Below are 13655 nucleotides of genomic sequence, written 5' to 3' on the forward strand. Positions count from 1 at the left end.
AAGACTCGTCCCTCCCTCAGCTCAGACTAAACCACATACACTAAAACCCGCTTTCACCACATTTCTGGGTCAATTCACAGTTTTAATTTTCCCCTCACAGGAAACAAAAGCAGGAGCTCGTCGCTCTGCAGGTGAGGACGTATTTGTGTTTCCCCGTGGCTGTAAATAAATAAGCCCAGCGTTTAGGCACAGCTCGCGATTATATCACATGACCTTCCTCAGCGTGATGATGAAGGTCCTATTGCGGACATGCAGGAAGGACGAGTTCAGAAATGAGTTCAAGCACAGCTCACCAGAATTCAACAGTGACTCCTGGTTTCCTCCTTAAAGAGTAACGAGATCCTATGAGGTTCACCATTTCAGGTTATTTGTTAATGAGAGTAAAGAAATGCATTTTTTATATTAGCATCAAAAGACTTTTTATGTGTCTGCTGGGTTCAATCTCCCTGACGGTCTGTCACAAGAAAAACTGAGGATCTATTGATGTATATAACAGATGAAGCCAATATGATGTCAGCCATACCGTTCACATTTTGAACCCTGTGTGTTAGACTGATATTTGGTAATTAGTGCATAAAAATAAAACTAATTTGTCCAATCAAAGCACAGGCTTCCTGCATGGACATGCGTTTGTCTGATAAGTCCGTCACAGAGGCACCAGCACCAAAACATGACAGAGAAGTTCGATTAACCCTGAAAACAATATGCTGACAAGACAGTCAGCCTGGTACCGCCCGCTCTGACCAAGTTGACTGCAATTCTTTGAATGTCCACCTGAGGCTGCGTCCAAAAGTGAATCATCTTCTACAAACAGGAAATTAGATCAGAAATAAACATGTTACAACCTGCTACATAAACGCCTTTGTAATCCTTAGGTTATTTCCCCCCACCGTAACAGCAGTATGGTGGCTTTATTTTTATGTAATTCAAAGATCTACATATTATTAATACATTATGCATTTTAGAAGCACATCTGCTCAGACTCTCTGCTGAACTTCAGCTAATATGTGCCAGTGAACTGGGTCACTTCACTGTATTTGTGCTGTTGGTGTCTTGTGGAGTATTCTTAATGCCATTATCTAACAGATAATATAACGCGGTGTGATTAACTCTAAAAAGTCTGCAGTCTAGTTTTGGTGAGTGAAACTCCAGCATCTGAACGTCACGTTACTCAGCATTAACTGTGTGTAAATGTGTGTATGTAATGCACTCCACCACAAAACAGCTCTATGCAAACCAGTAAGTCAGGTCACATGATTATATCTATGTTTTTGTACGTGCCTTCTTAAATATACCCGATTCTGGTTGCAGCTTGACCTAGCTTGGCTCGGTTTGGCCTGGTTCTTACCTTCTCGGTGGACTGTGCGGTACCAAAGAAGATGGGTACGAATGCGAGCCAGACGATGCAGGTTGTGTACATAGTGAAGCCAATTGGTTTTGCTTCGTTGAACGTCTCTGGAACGCCACGACTCTTCACGGCGTACACCGTACACGTTACCTAACAGCGAAACAAGCAGGATTGATAAAGGTTGCCTAGCAACATCGATGAATCTGTGCTCTATAAGATGGTCATTGACGTATCTGCTACAGGTCAGTGTGTTACCATGAGAACGATGCTGTAGCTGAGGCAGCAGATGATTGACAAGTCAGACATGTCACACTTCAGGATCCCCCGGGCCAGGTCAGGGTTCGGAGGGCGGAGCTCGTCATAATCGATAATGGTGTGAGGGGGGACGACGCCAAACCACACAAACACACCGAGGACCTGCCGCGCACACAGAGAACAAAAAGTGGGAATCATGTGAGGAGATGCTATAGGCGGAAACAGGAAGCCATGTGGCGCCTGTGGACTCACCTGGACACAGATGAGGATGAAGGTGATGACCAGCTGGGATGTGGGGCTGATGAATTTGGGCGGGGTCACCGACCTCTTGCCCTGTTCAAAGATGCGGTAGATGCGGTTGGTTTTGGTCAGCATGGCAGAGTAGGTGATGGCCATGCCGAGGCCCAGCAGGAGGCGCCGGAATGCACAAACTACCACACCTGGCTCCGCAATCATCAGGAAGGTGATCAAGTAGATCAGGAAGATACCTGCAGCGAGTGAGAGAGAGGGGCGGACAGGTGACGGCACCCTCAGAGCTGATGACGTCATCATCACAGCTGATGATGTAATTACCGATACACACCTGTCAGCAGTACATAGCTGAGCTCCCTCCCTGACGCCCTGACAATGGGCGTGTCATTGAAGCGGATGAAGGTGATAACCACAGCGCTGGTCGCCAGGATACCGAGCATAGCGAGAGAGGCAGGCACTAGGGCCCAGGGAGAGTTCCACTCCAGTTTGATGATGGGAGTGGGATGGCAGGCGGTTCTGTTGGGGACCGGCCGCATGTCTGACGGACAGGTCTCACAGTTAAACTCATCCAGCTGGTACTGATACCCATCACACAGCTGCAGACAGGGGAGAGAAACTGTTCAGACTGAAGAACGACTGTCATCGGTTTTAGAAGCACAACATTCAAACGATCAGAGAAAAGACAGGTTAGAAGACAAACTCGAATCCAGTGATCTGTAATGTGCAACACTTGGTGCCAGTGAGGGACAAAAATCTTTTTAACAGGAAGAAAACTGATGAAGCTTAGTGCTTGAGGGCTTTGCATGTCAGCAGAGTGATGTTATATTAAACTGTAGTCAGATTTTGTTGGGACAATAAAAGGAAGCTAATAGTTTTGATTTCTAGTTTCTGCTGCAACGTCTTGCATCAACTGCAGGCTTTCTCTAAGACAGGATGTTCCTAATTTTAATAATAGTGCACAGATAAAGCGAAGATGATCTAAACAGCAAATTAATTATAAATTCTCAGAATTCAGATAAAAAGATGCATGCATGCTGCACGTTTACCTCACAGTGCCAGCAGCAAGGAACCCCCTTCACCATCTTCTTCCTTTCTCCTGGTTTACAAGGAAAACTGCAGATGGACTCTGGAACGGATCTATCCCCTCCTGACCACTGCATCTCCTCCAGCTACAGACACCCAGGAAGAAAGAGAGAGGCATACAGCCACACAAAGAAAGACAGAACACTAAAACCCAGCAGGAGTACTTTCATGTTCACTCTTCTTACATTGAGTCTCAAATTGTTGGTCCACTGGCCGATGACATGGTAGCCAGGGTGGCTGTGATTGGTCATCTGAAACTGGAAGATGTCGTAGCGTCCAGGAGCGTCTCCGTTCTCGTTGAACAAAACGCTTGTACCAGCACTTCCTGCGAGACAGACAGGCCACGTCACCTTTAACAGCTCATCTCTGTGAGGCCACATGTGGCATCTCCACTTTAAGGGGAAACAGCAGCTACACCCAGCTGCACAATAACTACATTATTTGGCTGATAGAAAGCTGGACAAGACAGTTAAAGACCCAACAACTCAGAGTGTAGCTAGTTAGGACACTTAGCTAAAAGTTGGTCATTCTCACATGGACGTGGACCTGAGCTGAAAGAAATAGCAGGAACATAATCCAGTTTGACAGTAGGACAGAATGAATCAACATATTAATGAACCCAAAGGGAACACTGAAGCTTCAGGTGGAGGGATTTAAAGGATCAGTTTGACAGAGCTGGACTTCCTGCTGGGATTACCTCTGACTTTCAAAGCTCTGTGTTGGTTTAACTTTGGTTTAACTGCTCTTGAGGTCTATCCCAACACAAGCCAACCTGCTGGTCTTTTTGCATTTGTGCATACAGACAAGACATCAGAAATTCATGGTTGTATTAAATCTGATTTTATCCTGAATAGTTCAGCAGATCACAGAGAGCAGAACTACCTTTACTGCCTGTAACTGCAGCACATTCACTCAACTCTCACAACTCTCTCGCTAGTCCTTTAAGCAGAAAGCTTCTTCAGAGTTTTCAGCAGCTGCATCCTTTAATTATTAACACACACACACACACACGGTACATCAGAAAGACCGAGTCCACAGGGGAAACAGGCAAAGTGCATTAACTTATTATCTCTCCGTGACTCTGAATAAAAACAAAAACCAGCTGTGGAAATTAAACCAACACCTGAACCACGCAGCGATCAGAAGATAGAGAACTCCAGCTGATCCAGAACGTGTTGTCCTCGTAGAGTCATTTCCATTACAACTTGGTAATAACATGGTGACAGTGTGGTAATAAGCTGAAACAAGGCAGTAATAGTATGGAAACAAATTTTTACCTCTTAATTACTGGAAATTGCCAAAGTAATATCCAAATATTTATCTTGCGTCAACAGTGGTTTTAGCCGTTTAGTGGTTTTATATCAGATTGAAATGTATGTAACTGGGTAAGAACAGGTAATAACGAATGCCTGTAATGCAATACCAGTTTGTAGTAGTATAGTGATGTTTTGGTAACAACATCATAACCTGCCAGCAATAAAATGGTAATTTTCTATATCTTGACATGTGGCAATAACCTCATAGTATGAGCATAATATTGGTTGATTCCATACCATATTAGGATAAATGGCATGGCCTGTATTTTTATAGTGCTTTACTAGTCCCTAAGGACCCCAAAGCGCTTTACATATCCAGTCATCCACCCATTCACACACACATTCACACACTGGTGATGGCAGCTACATTGTAGCCACAGCCACCCTGGGGCGCACTGACAGAGGCGAGGCTGCCGGACACTGGCGCCACCGGGCCCTCTGACCACCACCAGTAGGCAACGGGTGAAGTGTCTTGCCCAAGGAGAAAACGACCAAGACTGTGCAAGCCGGGGCTCGAACCGGCAACCTTCCGATTACAAGGCGAACTCCCAACTCTTGAGCCCCGTGGCTCAAGATATTATTACCATGTAATAATGGTTGAATAAATCCTACCTTATGTCTGCAGTAGTATTTTTTGTTTGAAAGTAACATTATAAATAATGTGTTTAACATTGTGTGATATTAACTGAAAACATGCATGGTGGTCCTGTTTCTGTCTAATTCCACATTAAGAATGAACAATGAAGTTTTGCATTGTTTAGGGAATTATAAATAAACGATCACATGTGTTTCCAGGTTATCATCATTCTTCTTGAGGTTTACTTTAATAGGCTATTAACATGGAATTAGATATAAATGTGAAATTTTGACTCTTCACGAGTCACTTTATAAAAATTTGCACATTATGCAAAGATATTGTCATTTTATTGGTAGCAGGTTATGACATTGTTACAAATATATTACTGTCCTATAAAAACTGGTTTTGCTTCAAAGGCATTAATTTATTATAACATTATTATCCCCAGTTTCTTGCCTATTATTACATAGTTACATAGATTTCAATGTAATAATATTATCCTCCCCAGTGTTACCAAGTGCTCCTCAAATGGGATTGTCGATCATTGTGTAGTTCACAATAATGTTATAAAGACTCGATTTTACAATAAAAAGTACCTTAAACTGGTCATTATTGTGATTATTACTGTTAAAAATAAGAATTATTATGATTTCAAGGCACTTTGTATTTTTTTATATAAATAAAACTTGAAAAATCAGAGCAAACAATCCCCCTTCAGCACCCGCTGCCCATAACACCGAGGTTACAGTAATAACCGAATATATCAATATATCAGCAGGCTCTCCTTTAAAAGTAACTTTCAGTCTAAATGAAGAGAACATGAACTCAAAACACTGCTCCTCGTACTCTGTTGCTCTTTATGATGCAATATTTTCATTATAGAGAAAAATCCCAATATTAGTATGAGAGGGCCTCAGAGATCACATGACCACCAGGTGTCTGTCTGCAGGATTCAACTTTGGTTGTGTTGTCCCTGTTCAGGTTTGTGTCTAGTCTCACAGAACCAAAAATCAGCCTTTCTTAAAGTTCAATCTCCTAAAAATCAGAAAGAACCATAAATAAGAACACAGTTGGACTAAAATGATAAAATATTGATGATTTGAAGAAGATGAAGTTTATGTAGAGGGAGACGAAGGAATGAGAGAGACTGGCGTGCTTTGTGGCATGCAGCTCCGGTGGTTACAGATGAAATCCTCTCGGTCTTCCAGCTGCTGCAGCTTCACATCTTTATAAAATATGGATTTGATGTCTAACAGGAACAGTTTGTTCAGTTGCTTGAAAAAAAAAAAATCTAAAACCTGGTCCTGAGGAGTTTCTGTAGATGTAGAGAGATGCTAAAAAAACAAAAAATAAAAACCCATCGATGGGGTTAGATTGATTGGTTGATTCATTCTAAGTTGCTTACAGGTGTGAAAGTGAGTGCCAATGGTTGTCTGTCTCTTTGTGTTAGCCTTGCATCATATTGGTGACCTGTCCAGGGTGTACCCTGACCCTGTGGTAGCTGGGATAGACTCCAGCCCCTCTACGACTCCGATAAGGATACATGGAAGAGAATGGATGTTGGATGGATGGATGGATGGAGACTCCTTCACTGGGACAGTGAAATCCTGCAGACCACCCGGCTGGTGTCCCTGATATCTATGAAATGCTAACGGTTAAAAATGTGAAACTCCTCTTGAAAATTGAACTAAAGTTGCAGTTAACGCATTTATGCAGCATTTAAATAGATTAAAATGTCAATCATGTATATTTAATCTCTGTAATATTCTGGATATCTCTAATTGAGCTATTTGTAAGTATCAGAGCTGTTTCTTATATTCAGTAACTTTGTAATATGCTGTATTATTTAATTTAATTCAGTCTTTTGCTGTTCTTATTGTCTTCGAGCACCTGTAACCACATCATTTCCTTATGGATTAATAAAGTATTCTGATTCTGATAACAGAAAGAGTTTTTTGTAGCTTCTCTCTGGTCAAAACTGGTTGTGATACAACGGCAAAAACTGAACTGTAGACGTGTGAATGTTGATATTGATCCACAAAGATTAGAGATCTTTAGAGATCGAAGATCAAATCGTCTTTACAAAGGTAGAAACAGAGATCAGAATGAAACACATTTATCTGTTTTTCTTTTTAAAAGACAACTAACAGCAGCATGACTGTGGACAGACGTGCACAGGCTGCAACACGAGTTATTTAAATTTCACTTCTGTTTCATTTGTGGCACGCTGAACTTACAGACTCAGGAATGCTGCTTGATTAATGTCAAGTCAATTATTCCAGTAGGAAACATGGAGGTTTCTTGTTATTCTTTCTATCAAACAACTTGCTTAAAAATGTGTTTATATCATTTTATTTGACATTTTATTCGATGCAGAGATTGTAGAAAGTAACTCCGGAATAAGGAATCATTCTTATTAGAAACTAATGAAACAAAGATGTAACTCAAGCCGACATCATGGTAAAGTCCAACTATGATTGGACGTCATGAAAAGACCAGCAGCTGACGGTTAATCAACGTCTAAATGTTTGATGGCAAAAACAGAAAAAAGTTCATTGAATTGACTGAAACATATTTGTATATGAATTAAAAGAGAGAAAAAGGCTACACTGCAGTCATACGGTAAATATTTTAGTCAGAAGATTATTCATCTGTCTCATGTTCATGTTGTGCTTTATTTTTTTTCTACTCTTTTGTCCTTCTGTGGTCAAATTGGGTGTGTTCCTGGGATTTGGTGGCATCGCTGAAGGTTACTTGGCAGGAGCTTCAGTTTTTGTTGTGTCTGTTTAAACATGATAGATTGCATAAAAATGGTTGCTTTAAAAAAAAACAACCCTCAGCCCTCGAGGTTGCTGCTTGCTAAATGTGAGCTGTGCAGCTTCTTCTTCCACTCGTGTTGCACTGAGAGCAAACTACACAATCCTGCAGTACTAAGTCTACAAGCAGTACACAGACAACCTGGACATGTTTATATTCACTTTACTACCTTTTAGTTAATTTCTTTAGGAGTCCATTAAAGACCCAACAGCTGGAGGAAAAGCCCATTCCCTGCTATAAACTCTCACTGTTCCTCAGTCTGAGTGTAGCTCTTCTCCCCCTGCATATGTTTGATTTATGAAATCCAACGTCGTTTCACCACATGGCACACCTTTGACTGCCACATTCATTGTATCGTCCATTTGTGTTAACATTAAGCTCTTAGTTAACATAAATGATTCATGAGCCTCCTCCCTGTGTCTCCTCTCTGCCGTGATGCTTCACAGTCAGGTCCCGAGCCTTCAGCATCTTCAGAAGAATCTTGTTCACACCTGCAGACTCACATCAGCACACTCGTACATGGATATGTGTGAGCTTTTCTCTAAGTCTTACAGATTAGCCTTCTCTATTAAGGACAGATCCGTCACTTTCAGGAGTTCCTCAAAGGATTCTTTCCACTGCTTGTCAGTTATCCCTGGTCAGTGCATGCAAATCATCTTCTCACTCAAAACAGCCAGGACTGATTCTGCCCTGAAGCTCTGCTCCCCTCTTAACCTCAGTGTGGAAGATGTACACCTGACCACATCCTGGTCCTCAGGTGTTTTGGTGCTTCAAAAATGCCAATTTAATGTTTACCACCCACATATGACAGCATCCGCCCCTCGGGCCACTTGTTTTTCTTACTACTGCCACGTAGTGTGAATCCCAACCTTGATACCTCCGGAAAGGCAGTCCAGCTGCTCTCCAAGGGTTTGTTTCCAGAGTGCGGAGACGAATTACACCCAGTTGGCATCACGTTTTTTCCCCAGAGAGATTATGTCCATGGAACCAGTTTTACAATAGCAACCAAACCAAGCTCTCTGCCCATTCCGCTAGCAACCACAATGCCTCACGAGCCAAGGTTCAAGACCAGGTCTGAGTATGAGGACACATTCGTATCCTTACTTCAGGTAAAGCACTGTTACCGTAAAACAGTGTAATGTTTTGTCTGCGTGTTTTCTTACCATTGAAGTTGACGGTTCTAATGTAGTTCAGCAGCACTTGTCCCTCCACAGGGTCCATGTTGTTGCAGACTCCGGAGCTGCCGGGACACATATCCTGGTGCATGTTGTGCAGAGCGTGAGCCATGGCGTAGACCGCATCGATCACAAACTGAACCTTTCCTTCCTGCTCGTAGAGCGAGTCCCGTCCGATCCTCTCGTCACCTGCAGGAACACACACTGTGTCATATAATGGGAAACTACTCGATAAGTTGACTCACAGCTGGTCCCAGACGCCCTTCAGGTGTAGCCACACCTGTACATTTCTTCTTATCGGGGTCCAGTTTGATTCCAGGCCGAGTCAGTTTACATCTGAAATCGTCTTCCCAGAACTCAGCAAACCAGATGTTCCTGCGGTTGTTCTCCAGGGAGCGAGTCATGAAGTACTGATCAAACCCTGCACAACAAAAGTATAACACGCATAAAACACAAACAGCATCGAGTCTGAAAACGTCCAGATGAATCAACTTTTTGGGATTCCAGCCTGTTGCGTTTTTGTTTTCTTGGTTTTACCGTCAATCGAAGCCCGCTTTGGCAGGATGGTGACTGCACCCTCGGCAACATCCTCCAGCTCAGTGACCGGTGAGCTTTTTGCACCCCAGCTGTCTGACCCCACAAACAGGAAGTGGCCCGTCAGGTTAGCACGTTTTGCTGCCTCAAGGACACGCCTACCAGAAAGAGACAGAAAGAATCAGACAGTAAGTGATGTGACAACACATGAGGATGAGTCCGCTGCCATTGCTACTCCTCAGCCTCTGAGCAGACACACATATGGTATCGATTTCAAAGTCGCCTCATTCCCCAGAAAACTTGACCTCTGACCTTGAGGTCAAGGTCAAAGAGATTGAAACTCATCTGAGTTTTTAATAGATGCAACTATGGTATTAATTTGAAAATTCTGACTTCCTTCTTGAGTTATCGCATTAACAAGATTTTCAGAACACTTCGAATTCCATCAACCTTAAACGGTTGAGAAGTAAAATAAAATCAGTTAAACCTGAGAAAAGTTCCAATAAGTTCTTCATATTATGACAATGTTGTAAAATATCTGCTGGTGGTTTTTGGAGGTCACTGGTTTTTCATAGTGTCTAATCACCTGCACTGCTGGTCAAAACTCCTGATCTGGACTAAACGTAAAAGGATTAATGGACATAGTTGTGGTCAGGTTGGGTTTTTTGTTAAACAGACTTCTAGGACCGCCCACTTTCATCTGTGCAATATTGCCAAAATCAGCAACATCTGGTCTCAAAGTGCTGATGAAAAACTAGTTCATGCATTTGTTTCTAAGCTGGACTATTGTAAGTCTTTATTATCCGGTTGCTCTAAAAGCTCCATGAAAAGCCTTCAGTGGACACAAAAAGCTGCAGTGATTACTGAAAGGGACTAGAAATGGAGAACATATGTGTCCCATATTGGCTTCTGTTCATTGGCTCCCTGTTAAATCGTTTTCCTCACATACAAAGTTTCATGATCAGGCTCCATTGTGTCTCAAAGACTTCAAAGTGTCATATTATACCAAAAGAACGCTTCGCTTTTAGACTGCAGGCTTACTTATGGTTCTTTAGAGTTTCAATAAGGAAAATGGGAGGCAGCGCCTTCAGCTATCAGTGGAGCCAGCTCTCAGTTTGGGTTTTATTAAAGGTTAAAGTAAGTGCTGAATCAGCTGATCCTGAAGCATCCCTTATTTAAGCTCCCATAGGATTGTTGAACCTTCCTATAATGTCACCAGAAATGGCTGCCCCTGGTGTGTTGGAGATCTCTTCTTGTTACAAAGGAGTTCTTCCTTCCCACTGTTGCCAAATGCTTTCTCACTGGGGATTGTGTAATTGTAGTTCTCTCTTTAATACTTCATGGTCTTTACCATACAGTGAGACAGTTATGAAACGGACCTTGTTGTGAACTGTTGCTACATAAATAAAAAGGGGATTTCTACAAAGTGATGTTTGTGTGTTTGTGTGTTTACTTGATGTCATCCTCATTGGCAAAAATGATCACGCCTCTGGCATTACTCGTCTCCATCAGACGTTTGATGATCTTGTCAAACTCTCCAGCTGTTGGCTCGCGAGGAATCTTCACCGACTGAGCGATACACACCCCACCTGACATAAAAAGAAAGATGTTACCAAGAGATGGACAGATCAGGAAAAACACGCAAGTTGAAAGAAAGCTCTGTGTACCAGCCTCTCTGGAGATCTGCATGAAGGCGTCGACTCCGCTCTCTCCATAGTTACCCTCCGAGGCCAGGGTGGACACGTAGTTCCAGCCCATGGCTTTGACGATGTCCAGCATGGCCTGAGCCTGGTATGAGTCCGGAGGAACCACCCTGGAGAAGTAGTCGTACCGGTTGTTATCACTGAGCTCCGGAGCTGTGGATGCATAGCTCACCTGAGGGATCTGAGAGACAATCATCCAACAGGTGACAGGTTTAAACAGAATCTGATCAAAGACGCGTCCTTTATCCTGACAGTCAGCGCTCAGGTTAAATTAAACACACTGGTCAGACTGGAGACACTGCTGGAGTTTAACAGGCCAGGAACACAATACGCACACACGCACGCACATAGAGGATTAATGTTGTGTAACAGCTGAGCAGAATGTGTGTCAGAGCCTCAATAAACAGAATAACAATCACATTAACGCACAACACTGCGCCTGTGTGTATGTGTGTGTGTCTGTGAGCAAAATAATGAAGGTCTTCACATTAATGAGAGCAGACCTCGTTATGACAGCCATCATCATCATCAGGGAGAATCCTCAGTGGAGCGAAACAGACATGAACTGAGTCTCACTTTACAGCCTTCACTTTTATCTCTGCACTTAATTTATGTCAACAGTGAGCACCTAGGAACGCTCCATGGCACCATCAACCCCCCACCAACTCTCTGTGACATCACCTAGCAGGGGTGCAGGTCTGTGCTCAGGTGATCGGGTCCTCTCAGCTTTCGGTTCTCTATAAAAGAAGGCGTTAACGCAGATAACGCTGCTTGCAGCTAATTGACCAGTTTGCTAAATTTGGTAGCTATGGCTCATGGGATCAATTGGGTTATAATTGTAAGGTTGGTGGTTTGACACTTGGCTGTTCTAGTATACATGCAGCAGTGTCTCTGAGCACGACACCCATCCCAAATCATGAGCTTAAAGTACGTAAATGGAGAAAATGGCTTTCAGTGCACTTTCCATTCATCGGTCAAAACATAACAGTCATGATTTAATACAGATGGGGCTCCATATGTGCCAGAAGCTGAAGTTTGTAATGTGTGATTACGTGTATTCTGCTGGGGTTTGCTTTAAAATTCAGCTGCTGAAAATATACCCGAGACACGTGTGTGTGGTTCACGGACACTCAGTCAGGAGTGTAAACCCGGTTCTAGACTGAACCTTCAAACCCGGCTCTGAACGCTCAAAAACCCTTTAAAAATCTGACCTAATTTGAGGACACACATCTTCACAAAAACGCACACAGAGAGCACCCGTAACAGAGTCATTAAAAGCTTTCATTAGAGTCAGTCAGTCATCCAGACACAAAGTGTCTGTTTAAAACATTAATCCACCAACCAGACGGCTTCATCCATTCACTGTCTGCCCTACTGTACCTGTCTGTCTCTAAGAGTGTATGTTAAACCAGATTAGCCATCCTTATATATATATATATATACACAATCCATAAGAAGTTATGGGTTGTATAGAAAACATGGGCGTGATCGTCGTGACATCACCTACTAGGTTGTAAAATCAATGCCGTTGCTGTCTGGGTTGTTATGAAAGAGGGGCGGATCTGACTGAGAAACCAAACAATACTGCACAATCATCTGAAAGCATACCTTTGAACCCAATGCCCTTTCATGTTTTTCTAACAAGAGCCACTGCCTGCTGACCGCAAAGCTCTTATAAGGAGGGCAGTTTTAAGATAGTGGTGTCTTCACCATCCACACCTAGAAGATACGTACATATTGTATATGCATGGGTCTGTGGGTGAAATTTGTCTGTGGCATCTGCAAAAAGCACCATTACAACACACATGCACAATCAACCTACACTTGACTGCTCTTAGTTTTGCACCCAAAATGGGAAACCTGAACTATAGATACTGAAAATGAAAGCCAGACACCACATTTAATTATTATAATACAGTCACTCTTGATATATGACAGAGAGCGGCGATCTAAAGTGTACTCCTACATAAGTCGATTAAGTTGATGCAGCCCCTTTGAAACCAAAAGAAACAACTCAGAGAAATTGTACAATTCAAAAATGCTAATCTATAGAAGTTGTGGTGGCGGGTATACTCATATTCATCATTAAGAAACCAAGAACAACTTCAGGCTTCTTTTTAACACAAAAGGGTCACAGCTCTGTTGAGCCTTGTAATCCTTTAGTTCTCAGAATTAAATACTTTATGAAGTTCTATATAAATAAAGGCTGTGGTTCGTTTTTTGATCTTCAGCTGCTTCCTGCAGATGGCCCAGATACATCACCAAGCACAGATGCTTGCTTCTAAACCAACCTCAATATTCCATCCAAACCCGGCTCGGGTGTGAAATTTATGGTTTTGAGGGGTTTTGTTGTTAACTCAGTTTCCCTGGGTCTTCCCTGTTGTAGTTTTGTGTCTTATTTTGAAATAAATATTTACACATTACCATAGTGACCAGAGAGCACTAAGGGGCAGAGAGGAGGGTGTTACTCTCAATGTTGTCGGTGCATTTCAGGAGGACGTTGCTAATAAAGTTACACAATTACAAACAGAATTTATTATTATATTTAAAAAAAATACCACAGTTTATGTTTTGGTCGTATCATTTTATTTTGTT

General features: G+C 42.5%; 1 protein-coding gene across 2 annotated transcripts in view; it reads right to left on the reverse strand.

The window, feature by feature from the left end:
* The window catches only part of grm6a (glutamate receptor, metabotropic 6a), a 36564-nt gene that overhangs the window by 15739 nt on the left and 7170 nt on the right, over nucleotides 1-13655 (reverse strand). The window contains exons 3-13 of one of the 2 annotated variants that reach the window (XM_026154638.2): nucleotides 11025-11241; nucleotides 10811-10946; nucleotides 9361-9515; nucleotides 9104-9244; nucleotides 8812-9012; nucleotides 3124-3263; nucleotides 2902-3024; nucleotides 2187-2451; nucleotides 1856-2091; nucleotides 1604-1765; nucleotides 1349-1498 (exon numbers count right to left, since the gene is read on the reverse strand). In XM_026154638.2, coding sequence (XP_026010423.2) covers nucleotides 1349-1498; nucleotides 1604-1765; nucleotides 1856-2091; nucleotides 2187-2451; nucleotides 2902-3024; nucleotides 3124-3263; nucleotides 8812-9012; nucleotides 9104-9244; nucleotides 9361-9515; nucleotides 10811-10946; nucleotides 11025-11241 — 1926 coding nt within the window. Of the gene's footprint in view, nucleotides 1-1348; nucleotides 1499-1603; nucleotides 1766-1855; nucleotides 2092-2186; nucleotides 2452-2901; nucleotides 3025-3123; nucleotides 3264-8811; nucleotides 9013-9103; nucleotides 9245-9360; nucleotides 9516-10810; nucleotides 11242-13655 lie in introns of both variants that reach the window. The other variant, XM_026154637.2, reaches the window with a different exon arrangement.

The sequence above is a fragment of the Astatotilapia calliptera genome, chromosome 20 (assembly GCF_964374335.1).
Source record: "Astatotilapia calliptera chromosome 20, fAstCal68.1, whole genome shotgun sequence".
Taxonomy (NCBI): Eukaryota; Metazoa; Chordata; class Actinopteri; order Cichliformes; family Cichlidae; genus Astatotilapia; species Astatotilapia calliptera.